We start from the raw sequence: 26,305 nt of genomic DNA on the forward strand, positions 1-26,305 counted from the left end.
GATGATTCAGAATCCTTTTTTTTCTTTTTTTTTAAATTCAAAGTAATAAATAAGCCCCTGCAACAACTTCACTAATCAACAAAAAATAGGGTACGGTGTTCCAGAATAGGACACACAAAAAATATTTCAAGGACCAAGCAACTGAACAGGAAGTCGGCCATTTTAGTTCGAAGCAGCCATTTTGCGCTCAGATGGAAACACTCAAATGTTCGAAAAAGGTTTGAGAGGGATCGAGCACAATTTGAAAACAAATTTTAGCCAGCGCAAAGTGTCAAAAAAGAAATGTTTCAACACGCAATTTATTTACTCTGTATGCAGCTGACCTTCATAGCTGACCATTTCTTTGCGCTCCGAAGCATTACATTACTACTCATGGTCTGAACAACATCCAGACTTTCAATCTTGAGGCGGCATAATGCCGCACAGCTCCCACAGTGTGAGGGAAGGGGTGCACTTTGGTGACACTTTTCAGACAGTTTGAGTGTCCAACAGAGTTTAGAGATTTTAAAAATGTGCCTTATTTGGACAGAGGAAGTTTCCACCTCGCAGTGACGTTCTTTTGAAAAGTCTTTTAAGCCTCACTGTTTACAACAAGAAATCATGTTAAGCACGTAAACATCAAAAAAAAAAAGTCTTATCGGGCTGTGAAAAGGCAGACAGGAGAGGCAAGTCAAAGAGACGCAGCTGGTTTGTTTGCAGGCGGTATCTTCCTTTTTATTTTATTCCCTCGGAGCAGATGAAGCGTAATGGAGGCCGTTCAATAAAGAGCCGGGAATCAAATCACTGCAAATCCCCGGGAGCTTTTCTCTCAGCGTTCCGAGTGGAGGATGAAAAAAAAAAAAAAAAAAAAAGGCGGTTAATTCTCATGATCATTCAAAGAGGAGCGAGGAGTGTTGTTTTTGTTGTTGCGGATAAAGCTTTCAAACAATAACTTAGCTGTCACCAGTTCAGCACTTGAACAAGAAAAAAAAAAAAAAAAGAGGATTGCCTTCCGCTTTGACTGTGTGGGGATTACGACGGCGTGCTAGATGTCAATCATCCACCCCACATTCTTCCCGGGAAAACATTTGTGCTGAGCTTTGCAGAATATTTTAGTTTGGCAGGATCAAGACGAGGGAGCAAGAAAAGTCCAACAGGTTTCTCCAGCAAGGGCCAAAGGGCGGGACCAAATATCGGCAACAGAAAACAGCCCTGCCTGCATTTCAAAGGCAGATGAGTTATTTTCAGAAGGAGAAAATATTTGCATCTGGCAGCGGGTGAGCTAGCACACATCTTCAGCAACAAGTTGACCAATTTGGTCTCAAAGTGCTGCTCTCGAGGTACTGCAGCAACAAAAGATGTGGTCGTTCTCATTTCTCGCTTGTACACAATATCGCTTCTAATATTTTGGACGATTAATTAAATGTATGACTTACTTTTATGATTTTGGGGTTCAACTGATTAAAAGGTTGTACTGTACCTGGAGAATTTAGTACTTATTTTGTGGGTTCACCTCACCCTTCAATATTTAAGCAATAAACCATTGATTCGTTTTGTGGTTATTTAATGGACTACAGTATACTGATTTTTGGAATCACCACAACTACGATGGGCCGCCTCAACAATAGAGTACTCAATGTCCCCCATCCTTCCCCTCGGGACGTGGGAAAAGCTCCGCCGGAGGTGGGAGTTGAAACTCCTCCTGACAGGGGATTCTGCCAGACGCTCCCAACAAACCGTCACAACGCGTCGGACCGGCATCTTTCCCCACCATTGGGAGTCAATTCACCACCAGTGGTGATCAGTTGATAGCTCCGCCCCTCCCTTCACCCGAGTGTCCAAAACATGCGTTCGCAAATCCGCTTATACGACCACAAGGTCAACGATCGAACTGCGGCCAAGGGTGTCCTGGTGCCAAGTCCGCATATGGACCCCCCTTATGTTTGAACACAGCATTCACGATGGACTTTGATGTCAGTGTGGTGGCATCAAACTCAACAATTACAAACTTCTGAACTTTGGAAAAAAACTAATCTCACAGCAATTCCCATGAAACCTAACACTGTTTATGTTGTACTTATCATGTTAGTGCCACTGGACTGGCCACTTAACAAACATCCCCCTCCGATCGCCCAAATACCGTACTCACTTCCTTTCCTCTAAGGGGGTGCGCGCGAAGGATATCCACTTTCTGTTTCTCTATCTCGGGAGGGTATTTATTTTAGGATTGCAGCGGTGGGAATGGACACAGTATCCTCGTGGAGTTGGCAACAATGTTGTTATTGTGTCATCGCCATGGCAACAGCAGCAGGGGAACACTTGAGAGCCTTTCAAGCTGTGCGTCAAAACCAGATTTTATAAATGTAGCTGTTCGGCAACAATTTCACGCTAAAATGACATTCCCAGGTAATATTTGAAGTGCATTAGTCGATGCCATACTTTGAAACCATATACGTGATTTCATGCCACCTTATTTAAAGCCATCTTGTCCAATTAATGCCACATTATTTGATGCCATTTTGCGCATGACATTTTGCTGTTTGTTGTCGTTAGCACGAAGACAACTATTTTTCGTGGATCATCTGATTATCCATATATATGTCGGTTCTGTGTTCGCTGGATTCTGTTACGTCTCAAGTAGAAGTGAAAATATGACAGCTGGTCAGCAAGCAAGAGTGCAAAGTTAAAAAAAAAAAAAAAAAAAGAAAAAAGGTCAGACGTTGCAAAGGTTTCATTCCAGGGGAAGGCTGCATTGTGTGCTGACATTTAGCGGCCATCTTGTGATTACTTTCTCCTGCAGGTGTGATGACCGACGCTCTAGTTTGCGCCTCAGGCTCACCAGAATGAGCCCGCTAAGACCTTTCACACAAATACCAACATGAACTGGTGGAAAGGTCGCACACTGACTGTCCCGTCACACATGCAGAAAAAAGGCGGCAAGTGGATGGCTATAGTCAGCAGACATAAAGACATAATAAGACACAAAATGGCGAACGGACGCTCATCAGCAAGGGTGTGCTAACCATCGGGAATTTGGGGACAATGTGTCTTTTTTTCCAAATGGCCAGTCTATTTCCTGGCCGGTCGAACCGCATCACTGCCGCCCCCGATCACCGATTAGCTTTCACGTGTGACGGCCGCCGGCCCCTCCCAGCCACTCCCGTCGATGATTACGTGTCCTCGCGTGACGTGACAAAAGCAGTCATATGTAACCGACCCAAATCAGTGGTCAGTATACGCAACAAAACAGCAAATGGTGTTGAGTCGACGTACCTGTCTGCAGAGGGCGGTCTTTCGGGCCGTGCCTTGCTGACTTGTGTGTAGAGGGAGTCCAAGTGCTGGTGAGCATTTAAGCAGGGGTAGTGCTCGTGGTCATCGCGGGCGGCATGGCAGTTGCCGCGGGGGCTGCCGTGCCCGCCGTTGTTGAGTGGGCTGACGCCGGCGTACAGGTGCTCGTCTTCAGAGGACCTCTCCGGAGATCGACCCGCATCCAGGATCTCGGCGTAGTCCCGCTCCCGTGCCTGACGCTCACGCAGCTCTCGTGTCTTGGCCTGGATCCTGCCAACCCCAGAAATGGTTTTTAATCACTCAGAACGGCGAGTCATGGATGCCTATTTAATTCTATCAAACAAGTCGGCACATTTGTGGCTGCAAGAAAAATATCACTGTGGGCGGATTTAATAAATTCTCAGTTAGGGGTGGGCTCACTTTTGTTGCCAGCAGAGTTGTTTTGAGGGCAAATTAAATGGAGTGTTTTAAATTATAGCAATACAGTTACCAGTATTTCTTCAGTGTTGTCCTATGAAAAAAGATCACAAAATATTGACAAAAATGTTTGGGTTTTTTTTGTGTGAATTACTGCATTTAAAAATAATCGGAATGAATCAATGTCACCTTTCTTGTTCCATCCTCATCTTCAGCGTCTCCTCATCCGAAACTTGCGTCTCCTCTGTCCGCCATTTGCTGGAACCTTTGCGATCCATCCTGTCGTCTTTGCGGTGCTTCCCAAACCTGGAATCGTCCAAATGCAATCGTACAAAGTGTACGCAGTCACCCAAACACTCCATTACTTGTCAATTCTGGGTTTGCTTAGCAATCAGCACGACTTCTTCATCGATCCTTTTCGGAGAATGATTCTTGTCAAAAGTCAAACTTATTCGCCGACACGAAGCCGGTGAGCCAGCATCTAATGTTACCTGAACATGTCTCCAAGTCCTTTGAGCATTCCCTTCTTGGCTTTTCCCTTGTCCTTGTCTTTTTCCTTCTGCGTGTCCCCCTTCTTCTTGTCCCTGCCACCTTTGTCGTTTTTCTTGTCATCTTTGGCTCTCACATTGCCGTTGACCATTGTCGCCGTCGTCCTTTCGCCGCCCGGTGACAGCGGCGTCAACTCGGCCACCGTGGACACGGAATCTCGACCTGAACGGGAACTCTCCTCGGTGTCTTCCTCCACTGCAAGACACACACATTCATGCTGTGAGGAAACCATTCTTTATATATAGGTCTGAGGGGAGAAAAATAAGTCCTTGATAGTGGGGTAGTACTTTTGAAAGGTCATGGAACCTTTTGGGTTTGGGTCTACAGTGCTGAACAAATCTGATTGCACATGAGTGACAGGATTGCTCTCTTCCTCCTGTTTGTGATGTCTGACAATAAGGTGAAGATGCAGACCACAATGTTAGATTAGCTAGTAACCAAGTTGTGGTTACGGAAACACTTTTTGCGAACATATTAAGAATGGCTGGCCATTTTCAGACTCTTTTCAAGTACAGTCAATATAAAATAAGGAGCTGGGATTAAATGTGTGGCGTCTGAAAAGACATCTAAATATGTCTTTGGGAGTGAATGAGTTAAGTAACTTCAGCTAAGAAAGTAACCATAAAGTGCTGAATAAAAGTTGGGAATGACTGCACGGTGATGTGATGATGATAATAAGGGTAAGACCTAAAGCTGTTGTTCACAACTCGCAAAATCAACATGAACGGTTAGCGTCCAGTTGTTAGCAAAGATGCTATCACGCCCATGCATCACAATGCAGTTTCAGGCACGAGGCGGTAAGTTACGTGGTAACCGAGGTCCTCGCCGGGGTACGTCAACCGGCCCAACACCTGGTATGGAAGGCAAAAAATGTGTGATCGGCGGCACAGAGACGTGGGGGTTTCATGACGGACGTCTTACGGGTCTCCATGCCATCGTCTTCGTCCTCCGTGGCGGCTGGCCGGTCATATGACTTGTCGATGGCGGCGCGGAAGCTCTCGTTGCAGCCGCGGCCCCGGATGATGCGAGGACGAGGGCGGTGGAATGGCAGGTCGCCGTTGAGCGTCGCCTCGGCAACGGCTGTCTGGAGACTCTCCAGGGAGCTGGACTTCTTCAGGCCCAACGACGGACCCACATCCCTCGTGGACGAGCCTGAATCAAACAAACACAGACAGGTGCATTTCAGGGAAAGTTTCTTTTCAACAGATTAGATAGCATTTGCTTTAAAGTCTGAAGACAGTTAAAAAAAAAAGAAAATAGGCGAAATCGAAAAAGGCCAAGCCGCAAATATGCAGTGGTCCAAATGTGTTGAAAATGTAAATAATGCATCTTTATTCCCTTTAAGATGCCAAATTATTATTTTTTTTGGGAGGAAGAAAAAAAGCAGACTGTCATGAGAATCACATTTAACTTTTTTTTTTAACAGAGAAACCAATTGTGTGCTTGTCTGAACTCAAGCCAGCTTTTGTTCTAAAGGCTGACAGGTGATTTGAATGCATTCCAGTGCGCTGAGTGAAACAGTCAAGCGTTGTTAAGCAATTACAACATTTAATGGATTTAATTGCATGTCTGTCTCATTTGAAGGAAAGACAGAAAAAAAACCTCCAAAAATGATTTAATTGATTTTCAGTCTACCTTACATGGTTGTCATGGACAGAGAAAGTCTATGTTCACTATTGTTACCTCCATAATATGCTCTATGAGAGACAATAAACTTGTTTTGTCATTACTGGCACAGTCGACTTGTGGCCAACTGCATTTTGGTTGTTGGGGACGTGCTGCCTGAAAAAAGGACTCGAGTGGCCGCTGATCATTGGATGCATCTTGGTCAGTGTTTGTTAGGAGGTCATGCAAGTGGCGAAGCCCACAACGAAAGACAATCCTTTCACAATCCCATATTGATTATGTCAACCCCCGCCCCCTCCGAGTTTAAACAACTTTCCGTCTAGCAACAATTTTTATTGATATGTCGGCAAAATGTTCCAACACGCATTTGTATTCACTTCATTGCAATCTACTGAGTGCATCGTATTCATGTCAACACTAACTCAGCAAAATGTATGTGTTTTCCCTGTTGATGGCCACCGTACACTCCCCCCTTTACTTCGTGGCCCATCCTGCCGAAAGACACACTAAAAGGTCAAACCCACACAACTTACAAACACGACTACTAATCTAGTACTACCACGACTCCTGCTGCCTAATACTATCTTCTCGTTCCTTTATTGTGACTTTGACTACTTGGATTAGTGTGTCCACAACTACTATCTTTTTATCTACTACTTCTTTTACTAATACGACATTGATGACTTCTGCAGTTCTCCAACTACCACCATTTCTACCTCCACCACATCTTCACCTTTTACAACTTCTACAGCTACTACTATTGATACCAATTATCGCACACATGGACATACCTTGCGCGATGGCTTCATTTACTCCACGTGGCTTTGGATATACGGCCACATAAGCGATGGTGAGGACTATTCATGTTATCTTCGAAAGATAACGCTAAGTCATGCTGTCCATCAGCTGCGCATTGAGTTGAGCATTCGGCCATTGTTTATTGATGTCTGTTGCTTTCTGGCTACTTCTTCAACTTGCAAACCAAAGTAGAGAAGCAAAAGCTGGACACTGACTGGCTGGAGTCATGCACAGTTCCGCCGCGTCGCACGGCTGGTCAGCATCATACCACAATTCTCCGTCATTTAATCACAAAGCCCGACTTAAAAGTGCCCTTAGGAAAGTAATCGACAGAGTGGGGGTTGTTTGGGGCTGACGTTTTTGCCCCCCCCCCCCAAACAAACAAATAAATAAATAAAACTACTACCACTACTCATACGTTTACTAACACTTCTATACTTCCTAAACCTGGAAGTTTAACTACCAGGATCATAACTTCTTCGAGTATAATTTCTAATACTCCTCAGGCTCTACAAGTAGAACAAATACGACACACATTTTTTTCAACTCAAGAAATTCTTCATTTGGTAAGGGAGGCAAGCAGCCTTGATTTGGTTTCAAGTCTGTTTCTGTCTGGCATGGCGGTCCACCTTTGACATACATTCTACTTTGACACGCATGACGGGCGACAAGCCAGCTGAAGGTCGTTCATGCAAGGCGCCATGTCTTGTTTGGTCTCCGTCAAACAGAGCGTGCATTATTTACACGTGCGGGATTATTTTAAAGCCGCCTCTGAGGAGACTGAAAATCTCAAGAAGATAGTTTGGGTTTTCATGCGGTAGGGGGGAAAAAAAAAACTCTCAGGTGTTCATAAATCCGCACAAGAACTTTTATTGGCTCCACTGTCGCTACAATGGATTTGAAAAGGGGACATTTGAATGAAAATTGAAGTTTTAATGTTTGCATACCGCCTACCCATCGTGTGTGAAATTAAACGAATTAAATATATTCGAAAATGTCTGAGCGAGCCCTTCTGAAGGTGATACCACTGTGATGTTACAGTTTGACGAATTTACATAATCCGCCGACACACAGGGTTCTTCCATCAATGACTTGGCAGCTAAACTGGATGAAGTTCCAGAGGCAAAGAACCACTTTGATGCAACAGCCCAAACGCCATCACGTCAAAGCCTCAAGGTAAGCAAAGCTGCACTAGCATTACTGTGGCAATCAAATGAAAACTAGGATTGCCATTGGCCCCTTGCCGGACACAGAGCCGCTCCTTGAAACAAGCCAATTTCGACCACAAGCAATATACTGTAAAACTGTCTCTTGCATTCCACTGGTCAACAGCAAATTTTAATCAGAAATGACTTGGTGTGTGTGTGTGTGTGTGTGTGTGTGTGTGTGTGTGTGTGTGTGTGTGCGTGTGCGTGTGTCTTAACATATTTTTTACGCTGATTTTAAAAATGGCTTTACTTTTTTTTTACTTGCACATCACGTTTTTGAGCCATTGTCATTTTTTTGTTTTGAAGTTTGACCAATAAAAACTGGTGAAATACAGAATTTCTGGAAAAAATTCACCTGTTGCTGAACCTCATCTGTAATTCAAATATATTACTGTATTACTATATTATGAACTATTGTTATGATTATTATGATTAGATAATGATGACCTGGTGAGCTCGAGGGGAAAAAAAGGGCAGATTAAGAGTCAGCGCAAAAAAAAATGTATGCAGAAAAGTTCACTTACAACCCTGATTGAAAAATTTATTATTTTGTTGACTCTTGATTCTTAGGGTATTTTGACAAAACCATGGAAGAGAAATCTTATAAGGTCTTGTGGGAACGCTTTTAAATTGTGGAAAAAATTTGCAAAATATCTCCTTTACGATGTACACGTTTGCATTTGGTGTCTGTTGTAAGCATTTCACAGAAGTTGCGTATTTTACATCTTATATCTCGCTTCTGGATGATCACGGATCAATTAGGTTCTTTCTCCAACACAACGATAATTGATGAATGCTCAGACTGTATTGGTTGTACATTGCAGAGACGCACCTCTCACTATTTAGTGCACAGCGCATGATATGATGCCGATGATATCCCAAAACTCAGGAAGATGGAAAAAAAGACTGTCTGGAGAATGGTTGGTTGTAGTTGGATGATATATTTGGGGGGGAAAAAAATGTGTTGTCAAGATGTGGCGCATGGCATAACATGCTGCTCGCTGCTGTTTCTGACAGAGGTAAGGAAGATACGGATGCATTGAAAGTTGATCTGTGATTTAATTTTCATGGAAATAAGATTGTTTAATGGATGGATGGGTGGAAAGTCAACGAAGTGCATGATGTGCTGCTCATTGCCATGGCTCCCTGAACCCAGAAACACAAACAAAACAACCATTGGACCGGTCCAACTTCATCAAACTGATGACAGTGCTTCATGTTATGCCTCACTGAACTAGAAAAGAAAAAACAAAACAAAAAAGACAAAAACAAAACGATTGGACTGGCTGATGTTGGCAATCATACATCACTCAAAAGCAGTGCATGATGTGCTGCTGCTTTTTGTATCAACTCACTGAACTCAAGAAGATTTAAAAAAAAACAACAAAAAAAAAAAACCCCACTGCAATCCATTAAGCTCCCCTCATCAATCACAGCAATCAAATACAGATGACGGATCGTGATCAGAGGACATGAACGCAATGGGGCCACTGAGGATCTTTCAAAATAAAAGTTGATATTTGGAGCGTCAAAAGGTGATTTAACTCCGTCATTTGGCAGTTCTGAAGGTCTTTGAGGCTACGCCAGAATGTAGCGCTCCCACTAGCTACTAGCCTTACCTGTGCCGGCGTCAGGACGAGGGTTGAGGTTAATCTCGTCGGCTACTGTTAAAGGAAGTGGAAGATGGGGTGGGGGGGCAAAAGATTCGGGGCTTCAGTTAGTGCTCATGACATTCCTCATGCAACATCCCGCCACAGCAAACATCACAAACGTCAGCAAACGTAACGGACGGGATGAGTGCCAGAGTAGCGGGTGAGTGGCTGAACGGATGGAAGGACGGAGGGATGAGAATGGAGAGACAGAGGGATGAACTTAGTGTTATTGATGAGGAACAAAAGCCATATGGGAGGAGGCGTTTCAAGGAGACGTTATTGATGAGGAAGAAAAGCCGGATGGGAGGGGGCGTTTCAAGGAGACAAGACGTTGAGCAAACTCCAGATTTTGGGCCAAAGAGGAAGAGTTTGAAGAAGATGATGCATGAGGTGTTGGAAGAGTTGAGGGAGAAAAGTTAGCTTGGCTTGATGTTTCACTGTTTGGATTGAGCCCTGATCATCTCAAACAATTGACAACGAATGCTAACCCTTTTCTGTAGGGCTGGGCAATATAGACAAATTAAATCCCTTTCATAGGAAATCCATTTGCAATTTTCCAACCATACGCTTATTAACATACACACACACACAACATGACAGTATTCCAATTACAATTCAATTAACCTTTTAAAATATTAACCTGGGAGCACATGATTAGCCCACAGGCCTGACATTGTTATTTCCTAGCAAAGCTTTAAAAGGGTTCATGTGAAAATGTAAACACTTGCAGAGAGTTGTACGAAAGCAATGTTGCATGTTGATCTTGAGCTGTTTCTTTCCTTGATAACTCTTTAAATTGAAGTTAAATAAAGTTCAATAAAATACAATTACCTCATTCACTGCCAGCCTTCCCAGTTTGATACTATCGGCATATGAGGTCACTGCCTATCAACGGCAGTGAACAAGGTCATCGATCAAAGTCTTCATGTAAATGAATATCATGATTTACTACTATTAACATATAATAATTAAAGGTAAGACCAAATGCCCAAGTCGTCAACGGTGACAGTGATTTTGCAAGCGAGCTCCTCTTTGTTTGATTCACCGCCCAGCCCCACATTCTTAACTTCGATGCATGGCTAAGGCTAATTGTGGGAGTGTTTTGAGTGTGTGGAGTAGCTACCGAGGTCCATGCTCTTGGACTTGCGCGTCTTGATGATCTCCAGCTGCGAGGCGTCGCCAAACTGTTTGGTGCGCTTCTCCGACATGCTCTGGCGGCCGAAACCTTCTCGCTGGAAGGCGGCGTCTGCGTTGGCGAGGCTCTCGCCCGCAATCTGTGAGCTGGGTGGCAAATAGAAAGAAATATTGATCACGATTGCCGGTTGAAATTGCTGGCGATATCGATCCTGGCCAATCGATTGGTACACCCATAAATACCCCAAAATTATTTTCATTTTTTATGCTAAATTGTTACAAAATAATAAATGTCAATTTTATGTTTTTCATATTTAATTAATGTAATTATTTTTTAAAATATTTTGTAGTCTATGTAAAAATATGTTTCATACTCATGTTTTATTTGATAAAGAATGACGTTCTGTAACGCAATAGGTTAATATTTAAAATAAAGAAAATATTATAATTATCGTCTTTTTTTTCCTACAATTTACAACACATCAACTAACCAAGTATTCAATGAGATGAATAAATATGGATGCAAAAAATATGACAAGACTGATGCGAATGTAAATGTCTTCCTTTGCCACCTGTCCTTAGGAGCGGGGCTCTCTTGCGCCCAGGATGGCGTAACGTCGCCGCCGCTTCCGCCGACGTCGTCGCGGGAGCTGGACGACGACTGGTCGGACAAATGAGCAGGGAGGAGCGGCGGCCCGTCGTCCTCTATGATGACCGTGTCGTCCTGTGGCATGTTGACGGTGGGAGATAGCTGGTAGTTGCCTGCAGAGCAGCCACAGTTCAGTCCAATTCCGACACAAGGCGATTCACAACTGATGAGCCACCCCAGTGATGATGTGATAAGATAGAATCCAAATAAATTTAGTCAAATGATGATATGGTGTGATTCACTCCAATGACAGTACAAAATCATTCGATAGAATATGCAGCACAGGAGGCATCCTAACCAGATGCCCGAGCATACAATTCATTCAGTCTACAATTTCCGAAAAATCTTCGATGATTCACTCCAATTGCGCTTCAATTCACTCCATTTATGATTCTATTCCTTTCAAAACTGTGACAAGACAAACACTGTGAGAGTGCACCAGAATGACTCAAAGGAAAAGATCAGGAAGACAAGAGAAAACCAAAAAGCAGAGGGTGACATTTTAAATAAAATAACATATTGGGGACGGCGCGTAAAGGCAAGGCGATGTGATGCCGTCTAATCAGCTTAGAGAGTTTGTTATCGGGCAGAGCGGCGTTTTGTTGTCACAAGAGCATGATTAATTCAAGCTGCGCTATCGCCGCTAATGAAGATAAAAACTTCAGCGCTGACTGAGGTGGGGAAACAAAATAAGTCGGCGCTCTTCTGCGCTGAAAAGCCGGCCTTAAAGACCCTCACTGATACACACTGCAAGACTTTGTCGTTAATCTCCGCTCCTAAATTGGTTTTGGGGGTTGGGGGAGGCGGCACAAGGAGAGATTTAAGGACCATGACGCCTCATGCGCAGACCTCAAGTTTGTTTGATTTTTTTTAGTGGGGGGTGAATGACTGATCAATCAAAACAGTTACGTAAAATCAGAAAATCGGACATTAACGAGGGGATTTGTATCACACTGTGTCGCGTTGAATTACATCATAACGGAGCCACTTCTAATTCTCATAATCGGAGGGAATCCGATAATCAGCACAGCAAATCGTAACATGCATTGAAATTCTAGCAAATCAGAGTGCGCCGTAATGAAAGAGAGTAACATTTATAACTATTATAAATTAAGAGTGAATCATCACAACATGCACAGTGCCCCATAAAAATGTACACTCGTTTAGCAGCACACTGAATTAATTAACGTGTGCACAGTTGGGAGTGAATTGGATCACATCTCAACAACATGCAGCAGTTTGGCAGATAGTGAGCAATTCATTCATTCAAAAAAAAAAGAGGCTTCAAGCTGTTTATTGTCACTCCCGCTTGAAGTTTACTGGCGAGCCTCAAGCTAAAACACCATGCAAAATGCCATGATCTGAATCATGACGCTAGTATTGATGTGGTGGCCCCTACCAGACATTTAAACTACTTATATAGACATCGGACATATAGATAAAGCATGCAACAAAAATGATCACAGGCATGTATTCTTTATCATCTACAAAGAATGACAAATATTACAGTAGCTTAGTTGCAACCTTCTTCTTCTGTTTCATCATTCAATATATGTGCAGTATATTTGTCTGTATTATACTGCCCCCGGTGGCCAGGGAAAGCCCATCAGAAGGAGGCCCGCTGAATTAAAGCATGTTTTTGCGACGTGTTTCAGAAAAACAAAACAATTGAAGGGTTTTCCCATTCATTTCAATGGGGAAATGCAAGTCAACTGAACTTCATACTTGACGTCAACTGTACAGCTCAGTTAAAACACGTGACTCAATGTATTCAACAAGCTCCCTTCTAATTATGCAAAGAGAAGGAAACACAATGAAGAGATGTCACGCTCACCTTTTTACGGCTCTTTTCAGAGCCTCCTGTCATCTCCATCTCCTCCAGCAAAATGTCAGCTAGCTATTGTTCCATGAAAACTATTATTCATCATGTCCCAGGTGCTGCTTTTGAGAGGCTTTTCAAGAAACACTAACCATATGTTTGGCATACTGATTTAAAAGGTAGCGTGAGCCAGGTGGTGGAATCAAAGGCAGAACCACGAGCAAGTAAAATTGTTAAAAACCTTTAATGTCGTCAAAGTGACTCCACACAGACCTGCAAAACGAGTAAAACTACTGTAACATGCATGCAAGGCCAGTAGATGGCGACGTTAGGAAATAGTATGATCATTTGCAGTTTTGTCTGCTAACATCGCTTTTTCAATAACATCAAATGGGAATTATTTCCCGATTTGGTATATTGTTGTGTCTCGCATCAATGCTGGTGGAAAACCAATACGTCAACTTTGAGATTCAAGGAAAAAAAACGTTTAGGCCAGTCTGACACGATTCACTAAAATTATGAAGCTATACAATTCACTCCAACGCCAATACGATTCACTCAACTGCGATGCGTGATTTCCTCCAATTAGAATTCAATACAGCTCAGTCTCGTTTCACAACAATTCCAATAGTGTGATTTATTACAACGATGCAATTCACTTCAATTCCGATGCAAATTGATAACACTAAATTTCAATGCTATTTAATCACAAGGCGATGTGGAAACTCAGCGTGTAAAGTGAAGGTAGGTGGTAAGTTTGCGGACGAATGCATCACCAGGAATCATTTTGAGCTTTCGACAAAGGTGCACAGCGTTGTCAGGTGTAATGCGTTGCTTTTTACACGATGGGAAAGTCCATTTAATGCTCTGCTTTGGTTGTCATCTTCTTAGTCTGAGGAGCGACAGTCAGTGCTTTTCCACCTCAAACGAGAATAAAACCTGACTCTGTAATTCCTTTTTAACTTTGTGCGGCTTTGTCTTTGCTACAAACGCTCCGGTCTTGAGGGGAAAAGAAATCCTGCCTCTATTTCTGTGCTTCTCCTCTTGGGAATGAAAAAAATGTCTTGGTGGCCTTATCTGGCGTCCAGGCCTTTCACGCCTGCTGTGGAGCCTACTTGCAGTCTGAAGTGTGAATACGGAGAAGGAAAAAAAAAATTGAAGGAGTGTGAAGACAGCGAGCAGCAGCCTGCAGCTTAAGGCGTCTGGACTTTTACTTTGAAGGTCCAGAAGAGCCTGCAGGTGATTTTATTCTTGTGAAGACAAGACATCTAGCTCCACCTGTGATCTACGCTTGTTGCCATGGCGATGGTGAACTGAGCGATCCCTGTCTTGTCCTCTGGCTTATTTGTCAAGCATGAGCGAACCTCACCTATTATCGCTTTCTGTCATTTGCAGCTGAAGATGATTTTTGTTGTTTACATTTATCAAGTGTCAAGTGACGGGCAATTTGCATGAAAACAGAGTTGACATATTGTGCTGCGTGGTTGAGCGGTCACCAGGAGGGAGCCTTTGGCATTTTCATTGACGGCTGACTCTGTTGACGCTTTTTCGTGTTTTAATTTGACGGCACTCTTTTGTCAGGAGCGCCAGGCTTGACAGAGCGCACTTTTTGGCATCTGTGTCTCAGCACCGAAAGGGATGAGCTAGGAAGAGTGCACTTTTCGGCATCAAGTGGAGTGGTGAAATATCAAAAGGGTGGTTATTGTCAAACACGATGCGCTTATTGGCATCTTTGTGTCAGGGTACCTCAAGAGCAAAACTAGACAGAGTGCACTTTTGTTATCAAGTGATTGGTTAAAACGAATGTGAAACAATCCCAGTGAATTGCATCTCATTTGAAGCACTCAATGAGGGCTTTCCACATCTATTGAGTCATTTTGACCACAGATGACCCAGAAACTGTTTCAAAATGCTGCCTGAGCTTAACCTGGTGAAAACCCTGAGAAGAGGTCTTACCAACAGTGCGTGGCATAAGGCCTTGTCGGGGCATCAAGTTGTCATCCAGATCCTCCAGAGCGCCGTACAGCGAATGGGAGATCCGACGTTCGTGCTCGTCCAGAGATAAAGAGTTGGTGCTCTGCTGAGGTCCCAGCGGACCCCCCGGTGGCTCCTAGCAAACAAAACACAACCACTTAGCGATTCCTACTGTGTTTTAAATGCAAGGAAAAGTACTGCATCACAAATACAGAAATGTATGATACTGCTTCGTAGCTGGAGTAAATCGGATCATAAAATGGAACCAGATTTAACCACATTGTATTGTAAATACGAGTGAATTGTATTGCACTGAAAACGGAGTCAATCAAATCGTGTTGTATGGTATCTGGAGGGAATCCTATCACAAATGGAGTGAATTGTAAGGAGTCATAAAAGGAGTCAATTGTATCGTAAATGGAGTTAGTGGAGGTGCAAATGGGGCAAATCATCTCGGAAATGGAATGGATTATAATTGTAAATGGGGTTACACTTATAAAGTGGAGCTAATTGTATCATAAATGGAGTGAATGATATCGTACAGTAAATGCAATGGAGCGTAACCCGGAATTTGAGTAAATTAGACTATAAAGGGAGCAAATAGTTGTTTCAAATGAAATTAATTGAAGCGGAACGAAACCGTTTCACATCAGAACTGGAGTGAAAAGTATCAAAATTGAGCGAATCATATCATAAATGGAGTCGATTGCATACATCGCGTACCTGGAAATGGAGAGTCACGAATTGAGTGAACCGTATCACAAATGTGAATTGTTTTGTCAATGTAGTGAATTGTATTGCATTGCGAATGGACGAAATCATATAAATGCCATTTGAGCGAATCATAATGCATTGTCAACACAATGGAGTAAATTGTATTGTATCATAATTGGTGGAAATTATATCATGCCATAAGGTGAACTGCTTTGCATGCACCAAGCAATAACATTGAATCGTTTCTCCAAACAAATCGCCAGTGACTTCGTTCCATCGCACCAGTAATGAACAGACAGCAGGATGCATGCTAATGCTAGCAGTGAAATAACTGGGATAAATGAGGATGGATTTCCAATTGGCCAGCCAGCGGCCGGCTTTCTGATTAGCCTGCCAGCATGCTGACGACGTTCCCCTCGGGGACTTGTGATGAGACTCCACTTTAGCCCGACAAATTGACCATTTTGTGCTCCTCTTATCCATAAGCACACATTCCTGGACTCTGCGGGCAGTGTGTGTTTGTGCTTGTGTGTCCAATGGATCATTGGCCGTATTGATTGGCTGCGGTTTGCTGCATTTAACCGTCTAGACGGCGACAGCCGGAGCGATGAGGATTAGCATCGTTGTCTGCGCCGCGTCACAAGCGATAAGACTCTCCTTGAGTCGGTATTGTTGAGAGGTCGACGCAACCGTTTACAAACAACGCACCCACGGTGTATTGCGGGAGGAAAAAAAAAAAAACGCACTGCCACACTCACTTCAAGTCACAGATACTACAGTGTCGAACATGAGTATAGCGTTCCCATGTGGACAACTATTATACCTGCAGCTCACGTGAATATTTTGCTGTTAAATGATGCAAAAATACATTTTTATCTGATTACTTGCTCTATCGATAGTATAATCGATTCAAAAAATATTCAGTCGCTGCAGTTCTAATCAAGATATTTCTAGACACACCGCACCGGTGGCGAATTCAAAAACACATCTGTGGTAAATTTTAGATACCTTACCGCTGCAGCTGTAGAAATAGTACACATGGGTATTGTACTGTATATCTTGCACCTTAAAAAGCAGCGCACTGCATCACATTTCAAGGTGTTCCGAATATTATGGAGCAAAAGACAATATTGAGGGTTTTCCAAGGTGTTGTTGTGTGTTGCTCTTGACTTGAAATGAGCTAGTTAATGAATTTGGCCGGCTGAGGTAATAGCAGAGGGGGTGACGGGGTTGGAGGGGGTTGGGGGGAGTGGGGTTGGCGGGTTCGAGCCGTTGGGTGTGCGATTCGCTACGCCGAGGGAGCGCGGACAAGCCACAGTACAGCGTGTTGCATATTCAGACAGATAATTAAGCGGCGGGAAGGTCTGGATCTCGTCAGGTGGCCGCTTCGAGTTGGCTAGGATTGAAGATGGAAGAAGGATGGAGGATTTGGGAGGGTGCAGTCACGTGTGTGATTTATGCAAACATTTGCGATTGGAAATTGGCTCCTCGGGAGGCGAGCCGCAGGCAGGAAGGTAAATAACACATGATTTGATTCTACATGTCAAGTGCGTGTCACGTATGCATAAAAGCCTTCGCACATCATATTACGCTGCCGCATCCAAAGGCACATTTGAAAAAAGTCGAAAAGCTAGCTTCTGGCTACTGTTTTTTTTTTTTTAATCTTAAGAAAAATCACACTGGGGACGTCAAATAATACACAAAGGTACCTCTCAAAATGTATCCCAACTCCACTTTCACTACTGAAATGAATGGGATTTCTCTTACCCAAGAAAACGAACCCCCAAAAAATTGCAATGTCAGAGTAATGAGATAATTAATTTGAATTTTTGCAATGGAAATTGCACTGCTCCTTCTAGTGTGGACACCACATATAAATTGATGACTATGCAGTAACAATCGCACATGCAAAGCTCCTGAGTAAGTCACTGGAATATTAGTCAGTCTTCAGAGGATAAAGAATGTATGCCTGGAAGCATCACTTTCTTTCTACATGCAACTCCACCATCTTAGTTTATAGATTCACACATCCACAGCTTCAGAGTAAGTCACTGTAGTCAGTATTCATAAAGGAGAAAGAATATATGCCGAGAAGCATTACAATCTTTCTATGTGCTCCTCCACCATTTTTGTTTGTAGAGTCGTAAAGAATTTTAACAGCATGACACCAACGCTATTTGTAAGTCAGTTTAACGCATTTTGCATGGTTACCATTAAGACAAACAAATTTGTCTAGAGCAAGCCTAGGTGCTTGTTTTAAATATATAATGTACAACTCTCTTTGTTCTGTTATTTAGATTGTCAGAAAACTGAGTAGCAATATTATTTTAACAATTGTTCACCTGCGGTCATATTGCAAGAAACAAAAAACAAACTACAACAAAGTACAACAAAAAAAATGCCACAATTTGCCAGGGTAATCTGTGACATTAGGACCACTCAGGTGCTATTGGAGGAAGAATTCAAGTTTTTTCTTTGTCTTTGTTTGTGTGCAGACACTGGAATAGCCTGTGGCGTCACCTGCAGCCCTGTATCTGAAGCGTGGACAAGCCGCCATGCTGCCTTGAACCTGAATAAATGCATGCACATGCAGCTAATACACACTTACATATGCACAAGTGACACGCACACGCACACGCACTCACTCACACACTACATGTTTAATAAAAACAAAACAGAGCTCCGAGCTTGAATCAGGCTTTCAATTAGTAGACGGGCCAAGGGGAAATCTAAAGTTTGGTTGAGAGAAGATGAGAGCGAGGCAGCAAAGGAAAAGTGCCAGAGGCGCTCACGTGCACGCTCACATTCACAGTGCATGCACGTTCAACTCAAAGACTGCCAGAGGGGCTCAGGTGCTGACATTGCGTCCGAACATGACATTGTAGACATGGAGAACACGTACAGCGCAGCTCGCATCACAGTTGGCTTTTTATTTTCTATTCAAGTTTACTTGGGGCGGTGAGGTGTGCAACCGAGGCGGGGGTGAGTGGGTGCTTGAAAATGGGGCTGTGCTCCTCGAACAGCATGACAATTTTTAGAAATCAAAACTTTGCTCTCAATAGCCTGACGAACAATGCAAGCTTAAATCCAGTGACATTTCAAAGGGCTTTTGAATGGAAACTCGCCATGCTAAAGTAGAAACTTAGAAACAGAATTGAAACAGAATTTCAGACAACATCACAAAACGGTACTTACTGTACAACAGTTTAATTCCGTTAAGCTGCAAAGACTCATATGGGGGATGTCGAGATCACATTTTGTTGGCACCCAAGTCAAGAGTTTGAGTCTTTGGTTTAAAGTATCTGGCCATACTGAGTCCCGACGAGCAAGTATCTCAGCAATACATTATGAAAAAAAAGAGCGTGCACACAAATGAGCTTTTTCACATCGTTCATGTCTCCTTGCTGCTCTTAATACAATTTACATTCTACTGCAGCGTACAGGAGAGCATTGTGCACACATGCAGACATGCCTGTGTGAGTGTGTGGCTCTTGCCGTCACTCTAACTGCTCCTCGTCAAAAAAAAAAAAAAAAAAAAAAAAAAAGTAACATTGTGTAGTTTAAGACTTATCTATTACTGTTCCATTTGAAATTTTTGCCGTCAGCTAAAAATCAGGTGATAAGATCGTGACATATCGAGCTCACATGCGCATGTTTTGCTTTTGCGTTGACTTTTTATGAGACACTATTTGGAACTAGATCCCAATTTTTGCAAAAACAGACTCATAATTTCAACAACTTCAAGTTCCAATTCATATCAAGAGACTCAATCCAAACACTTCCAAAGTCTCAACATGTCTGCAAGTTTAACTTTTTCTGTGACATTTTGAAATTCATAGGCAATGAATCAGTGTACTTCACTTGATCTTCATTCATTTGCGCTTTGATTTTTCCTGTTTTTTTTGAAAACCTACGCCCTACACATTCCAAGCTATATAACTATGGTGTCACAAGTGTTCACTTCATCTGTGTTCAGCTTTTTCTTTAGCTTCTGTTGGTCAATGACCCACCTGGCTCCTCTTGCCGACACGCCTGGCCACGATGAGCTGAATCATGCCACGCTTGTTTCCCTCGGTGGACATGGACTTGCGCAGCGTCTCCATTGCGTCCTGGTTGGTCTTGCCCAGCAGTGACTCGCTGTTGACAGCAATCAGCTGGTCGTTCACATGGAGACGACCGTCCTGGACCAGAAGTCACACAATACACAACACAGCAGCTACATTAGCATGCTAACTGACTCGTTAGCACTGCAGCGAGAGCTCAGCAGCAGTGCTAAGCAAACTGTAAATTATTTCAATTTGCTATTGTTTATTATACTGCAGTGCCATGATAGAAAAATGTTCAAAAAAATGTGGATCAGGTGAAAAAAAAACCCTGCTGTTTTTGGTTTAAACACTTCACTACATTTTATACTACTAGTTTCTAGTTAACTAGTTAACAGTAGTTCTGGCCAAGCTTTAAAAAAAAAAAGATTATATGCCGTCTAATTATGACTGGCTCGAATGACATTAAAATCGTAAATATTGTATCATCAAACAAATTGGCGACATTTTTCTGAACATTTTTGAGGGTAGAGCAACCTTGCACGCGGCCCCTCCATTGATGATGGACTTGACGAAGATGCCGAGGTCGGCGTGGTTCTCCTTAGACCGGTTCCCCTTGACGCTGACGCCCAGGCCCGCCGAGCCCGAGTCGCTGAGCGGGATCTCGAAGGTCAGAAACTCACGTGTGCCGTCAGGCGTCAGCACGAGCTCGTCCTCCTCCGGCTTCTGTCACCACAGACACACAATCCTTTATATATATTTTTATATCTATTAAACACATTTTGGGGAAACGGGCCTCAAAATGGCTTCTTGGGGGGGATATTTAAATCACCCGATTTGGAATTCAACCACATTTTTGTGAAAACAACAAGTTTGGGAGTTGAAGTAGAGACACTGAATATCACATGTGGTGAAAATGAGCTTTCTCTTTCCTCTCTATCGCCACAACAGGTGCTTGTGTCACATTCTCCCTACCTCCCGACAATAAACGGCATTCTCTCAGCCTCGTTATTTGACAGCTGTCCTCTGAATAGTCGGGCTGCGTGCACACCGCCGCCTGCCAATTATCGTGCTCGCTTAATGAATTCAATCACCGGGCTCACTGTCAGCGCGCTATTAGCCGCCTTTGTTTTTCTGAGGAAGGAAGAGAGAGGGAGGGGTGAGGATGGAATGTGTGGAGGAAGGAAGGAAGAGGATGAGGAAAGACAAATCAATGCATCCTGGGATTTGGATGGGGAAAGAAGGGGAACAAAATAACCGTGTTTGTTGCCTGTGATCATCAGTGAGTGCGGTGGAATAAATAAGAAGACAACAGGAACGTCATTACGTATGAGTCCGGAATTCAATTACGCAGATACATCAATCCTATTATGCTGCAAAGCATCACAATAAGGAGGCAGGAAATGATCTGTAGAGAGGGGAAATAACTCTAAATAGGCCATGTGTCACAAACATGGTGGATTAGGATTGATGACAGTATTGGAATTGTTGCTAAATGCTACCGGCATGAACGGCTGACTTCCTATTCCAGGGATGAGACTTTTTCTAACTTTTTAAGGGGGTACGTTTGAGGGCAAAATGGCTGCTTCGAACCAAAATGGCAGACTTCTTGTTCAATTAAAGACAGGGATACTAAAAGGGGAAGACAAGTAAAAAATAAATACAATTATTTTCAATATTTCTGATGCAGCATCACCAGGCTAACAGTATTCCATTGTTTCTGAGTTTGGTCATGTGACGTTCACAAGTTGAGCTGTGATTGGTTGTTAGCTGAGCCCTGAGCAACTGTGATGTCATTTTCAGTCAACAGCAGGTGGCAAAATGGCCGCCCGGCTGAGCAGGACAAAAATAGGATTTTAATAGTCAATTCATATTCCAAAAACGCAACATTAATCAGAATGCCGTGTTTAGACTAGCGCAGCCAATGGAACAAATTACTGCAAAGAAATCTTTTGACTTCACTTGAAACTTTAAAACTTTTTTTATGCATCCCGTGAGGATAGCCGTATCCCCTAAATTTCATGTTCATTTGTGAAATTGGTATCAGCAGCTATTTTTTTTCTTGCCAATCAAATCAATTTCAGCATGGATCCTTGAAACTTTTTTGTGCGTCCTCTTATGAATGGCACATTCACTCAATTTCAGGTGGCTAATGTTTTACTTGTATTTTTTTTTACTTTCCGGGCGTTGCAACTGAGTGTGGAATGGCTGCTTCAAACTACCAGCTACAGCTTTTTTCCTTTTTTTTTTTTTGCCTTCAGCGTTCAAGTCTTCGGCAAATGAAGAGATGCTTTCCTCCCTTTCGATGTGAAAAGACCAATTACCTATTTTTACACTAACACACACACACACACACACACACACACACACACACACACACACACACACACACACACACCCCCGAGTAACACACTCGCTTCCACATTGTGCAGTGTCTGGAATGATTAGCGGGTCGGCAGCCGTGTTCAACTTGGACCCAACAGAGATGTCATCTTGACAGCAGAGAAAAGCCACTGCAGGCCAAATTTCTCTCTCGGGAAAAATAAATAGATGGGAAAAAAAAATACAGGAAGAAAGGAGTAAAGGAGATAGCGAAATGAAGACAAGAAGTATGGAGGAAGTGAGGGAAGGAAGTACAAACAGAACAGGAAAGAAGGAGATCACTGAGGAGAAAGGTGGATGAAGGAAGGAACAGGGAAGAAAGAGCAGGAGGGGGATGAAAAAAGAAAGATAGGAAGGAGGAGGGGCAAAATGAAAAAAAAAAAGGATGCAGAATGCGTTCCTCTTTTTCTTTCGTTCGACACGGGCCCCGCGGCAGTGTCGTTTCCGTGGCGACCCGACCAGTCAACTGGCTGACAGCACGCAGAAAATGCACCGAGGAGTCGAGGTGCACCGAGTGCCAGGTGGAAGGCTGGTGGATGCCGCCTCCTTGTCAGCACATGCGCACGCACACACAAAAAAACACACACACATTCATCTCACACACACTCATGGTTTTTCACGACGCACACTCAGACACACAATCAATGGTCAGTCACGCGCCCACGCACGCGCTCACTCACCCACACATTCACGCAAAGGCGACAGTCACTCACTCATATACACACGCAGACACACACACACAAAAACAAACTCACGCACTCATCTCTCAGGTGCACTCTCTCTTGCACATGTGCACAGGTGACAGTCACTCACTCACTCATGCACACTTGCACTTACTCATTCCCATGTACACACGCGCGCGCACACACACACACACATGCACACGCAGTTTTTCATAATCTCCCTCTCATTCACTCTCACAGCACACACATGCAAATACATACACACCCATTCACTCACTCAATCTCTCTCTCTCTCTCACACACAGACACATGTCTTCACTCACACGCACACACAAAAACCCAGTCTCACACACACTCTTGAGCTCACACACACAAACATGTACGCAAACGCACGCACCCGCACACACACTTGAAGGCAACAGTCACTTGACTCACTCAGTCCCCATCACTCACTCACTCACACACACACACACACACACACACACACACACTTATTCATGCTCACTCACTCCTTGACTGTTTCACAAACACAAACAAACATGCTCTCTCTCTCTCTCTCTCTCTCTCTCTTGCTTTCACTCACTCATAGCTCTTACATCCTTATTCTGACATGCAGTCACACATTGACTCGCACAAACACAAGTGCACACAATACACATTCTTGTCTTCCCGACAGCACTATGCCTTGCGCCGGTGGTAGTTAAACGTCCGTCATGTCTCGATGATGATGGCGTAATGGCGCCATAACGCGAGACGGTGTGCCATGTTGTAGGGGCCATTAGTCACAGAGGCTTATGGGAAGTGGCTGCTTATGTTGCAATTCGACAATACTGTGCAGACGGCGCTGTGCCAGGAACCTATCCACACACACGCACGGACGCACACACACACAGCCATCTGTTGTAAGCATGATATGAAGTAAAAAGCATATAATGAGATCGTTGACATTGTCGTACCCATTCAGGAAGGCCAGTGAGTAGGACTTGTTGAGTGCGTGTGTAAGTGCATGCGTGCGTTTCATGTGATTGTTTTGGAAAGGCACACCCGACCGATCTTGACTGATCGCAAGCGCACAAAACGTCGTGGAGACTTGTGTGCAACTGAAAGCTTCTTTTAAGAAAGTGTGACTGTGCAGAAGTTTGCGTCTCCTTGTTGCAACAGTTTCCAAAAGTTGCCTGACGGGGGAACGTGCCACAGATGCCTTATGTTGACTTGGGGCTCCCTAGTGTTTATAGGCGGGATCATTACCAAAGCGCGCCTCCAAAGCAGATGTGTGCAGAAACTTTTTCCCTCCGCCTCCGACCAGGGGAAAAAAAAAAATTGTTAGAATTCACCTCATGCGCTGCCATCCAGACGGACCAGCTCATTCGCAGCCTACAAATGAAGAGAGTTTTTTTTTCCCCCTGCCTGACACATCCATACGAGATGAAGGATTCAAATTAGCCTCACTTTCCCTTTGCGTGACTGCAAAACTCAAACATTGTTTTTATTTTTTTAATCCACTTGCCGCAGATTTCAAACGTCCACGCAGAGAGGATTAAACAGAGGAGCAAGAGGAGTGGGATGAGATTTGATGGGGGGGTCTTACCAAATCTCTGGGGCTTTGCATCTGCATCTGGGCCTCGCCGCCCTGCTGGAGGTCACACAAACAACAAGCACATGTCACAATGTCACACACGGCAACCAAGACAACATCTCAATAGGGTCACAATGTTGACCATCATTTGACTGCAACTAACTTACTAATCAACAAATTATTTTGTGGATTAATCAAAGAATCGGTTTAAAAACTATTTTAATTTCCATGCCTATATTAAAAAACAAGACATTATTTCAAACTGACATACAGTTATTATGATTCAGTTTCTAGTTTGGCCCAAAAGAATTGGCAAATATGTTGCTCACTGTTTTCCAAAATAAAAGCAGATATTTTAAGGTAAACTGTCTTTTAACGAGAAATTTTATTTGCACTAAAATATAAGTGCAAATTTAAATTTGAATATCAAAGCATCCATTTAAAAAAACATTATTTCAGGAGAATTTCCCTTTTTTCTCTAAACAAAACTTTTTAAATTTTTTTTAAGATTTTTTACAATTCTTCGATAGAAATAGAAGTTATGGAAATTACCTTTTTTTTTTCCTAATGCTGTGCATTCGTTATTTTATCACTTGGCATTGTACTGTATATTGAGTGTATATTCAAGAGAAAACATTGATCTGGGGTGGTTTTCTTTTTTTCAAACAAGAAAAAACATTGAACTAATTCTTTTCAAATGTATTTTAAAAACCACCTTTAATGTTGTATAGCTAACCTTGTAGTACATTTTCCCACTTGCCAGCAATTCCTAAGACTGCGCTGAAAAGATTTCAACGAGGATGCTCATGCGACGTTCAATGTCTGTCATTGTAAATGTCAAGTTGATATTAAAGTAGAAGTAATATCGCAAAAGTACCCTACCGCCCCGTGCCCCACCCCAAGCTGAAAAATGATGCCTCACCCTCAGCTCTGAGCCTGCCTGCTCTTTTCGTGTGCCTGCCGCTCTCATCTAAAGACAACTTTGACTTGCTTGCCAGAATTGTCACCACTAAGCCGCTTGATTGACACTCCTTTAGCCTCCACTGGGAGACGAAAAAGAACGGAGCTATTCCATGTCTTAACAAGCTTTGAGGCCGAGAAAGACTCAAAGTTTCCTCACACACACACAGACGGACGGACGCGTGGACATTCCTCCTCAATCTCGTGCGTAATTACGAGCGCACTTACTAAGGCAGCGTTTGATGGCGGCAGATGTGCGGGACATCACGTCTCATTTGCCACATGGGGCAATTAGCACCGACATCTGGATGCTTTCAAACTTATTAGCAGTCCACTTGATTTGTTCCTCACCAGATGCCCTAAGGAGGCGCTGGGATGCAAGAAATGCTCCCAAGAATAAAATCGGAATTGTTTTTTTTTTTTCACCTCACATAAATGTGACTTTTGATTTTAAGTGACTCCCCCTCCCACCCTTTCGAACAAGTTCAGCTCTTTGCTTTATTTCTCCTGATAAAAGATAAACATTTAAACATTTTTAAAACAAATTGTCTGAAAACAAAACATTATTTCCAATTGGAAATAATGCAAATCTAGTCAATCTGTTCCATTTACACATATGAACAGGAATACATTATATAAAGAATAACTTTAGAATGAAATACAGAAAACAGTGAGAAAGAAATACATTGTAAATGACTAATAAAGTGCAGAAAAGAATACTGGACATCCATTTCGAAACTTCATTTCAGATTCTTGATGTCGCTGCACTCAAAATTATTTCTGTGCTTGTTCATTAAGTGTGACTGTTAAATAAGCCACCAAAGGCCAAAGAAAGTGTGGTGCAACTGTTGTTA

General features: G+C 43.0%; 1 protein-coding gene across 10 annotated transcripts in view; it reads right to left on the reverse strand.

The window, feature by feature from the left end:
* pard3ab (par-3 family cell polarity regulator alpha, b) overlaps window positions 1–26,305 on the reverse strand; it is a 105,202-nt gene that overhangs the window by 18,124 nt on the left and 60,773 nt on the right. For 3 of the 10 annotated variants that reach the window (XM_019892882.1, XM_019892880.1, XM_019892875.1), the window contains 12 exons: window positions 24,504–24,548; window positions 20,388–20,576; window positions 19,818–19,994; window positions 15,076–15,229; window positions 11,224–11,413; window positions 10,641–10,798; window positions 9,485–9,529; window positions 5,155–5,385; window positions 5,040–5,084; window positions 4,176–4,428; window positions 3,874–3,990; window positions 3,253–3,537 (listed from right to left, as the gene is read on the reverse strand). In XM_019892882.1, coding sequence (XP_019748441.1) covers window positions 3,253–3,537; window positions 3,874–3,990; window positions 4,176–4,428; window positions 5,040–5,084; window positions 5,155–5,385; window positions 9,485–9,529; window positions 10,641–10,798; window positions 11,224–11,413; window positions 15,076–15,229; window positions 19,818–19,994; window positions 20,388–20,576; window positions 24,504–24,548 — 1,889 coding nt within the window. The remainder of the gene's footprint in view (window positions 1–3,252; window positions 3,538–3,873; window positions 3,991–4,175; window positions 4,429–5,039; window positions 5,085–5,154; window positions 5,386–9,484; window positions 9,530–10,640; window positions 10,799–11,223; window positions 11,414–15,075; window positions 15,230–19,817; window positions 19,995–20,387; window positions 20,577–24,503; window positions 24,549–26,305) is intronic. The other 7 variants (XM_019892883.1, XM_019892876.1, XM_019892878.1 and 4 more) reach the window with 6 other exon arrangements.

The sequence above is a fragment of the Hippocampus comes genome, unplaced genomic scaffold (assembly GCF_001891065.2).
Source record: "Hippocampus comes isolate QL1 unplaced genomic scaffold, H_comes_QL1_v1.1 scaffold255, whole genome shotgun sequence".
NCBI lineage: Eukaryota > Metazoa > Chordata > Actinopteri > Syngnathiformes > Syngnathidae > Hippocampus > Hippocampus comes.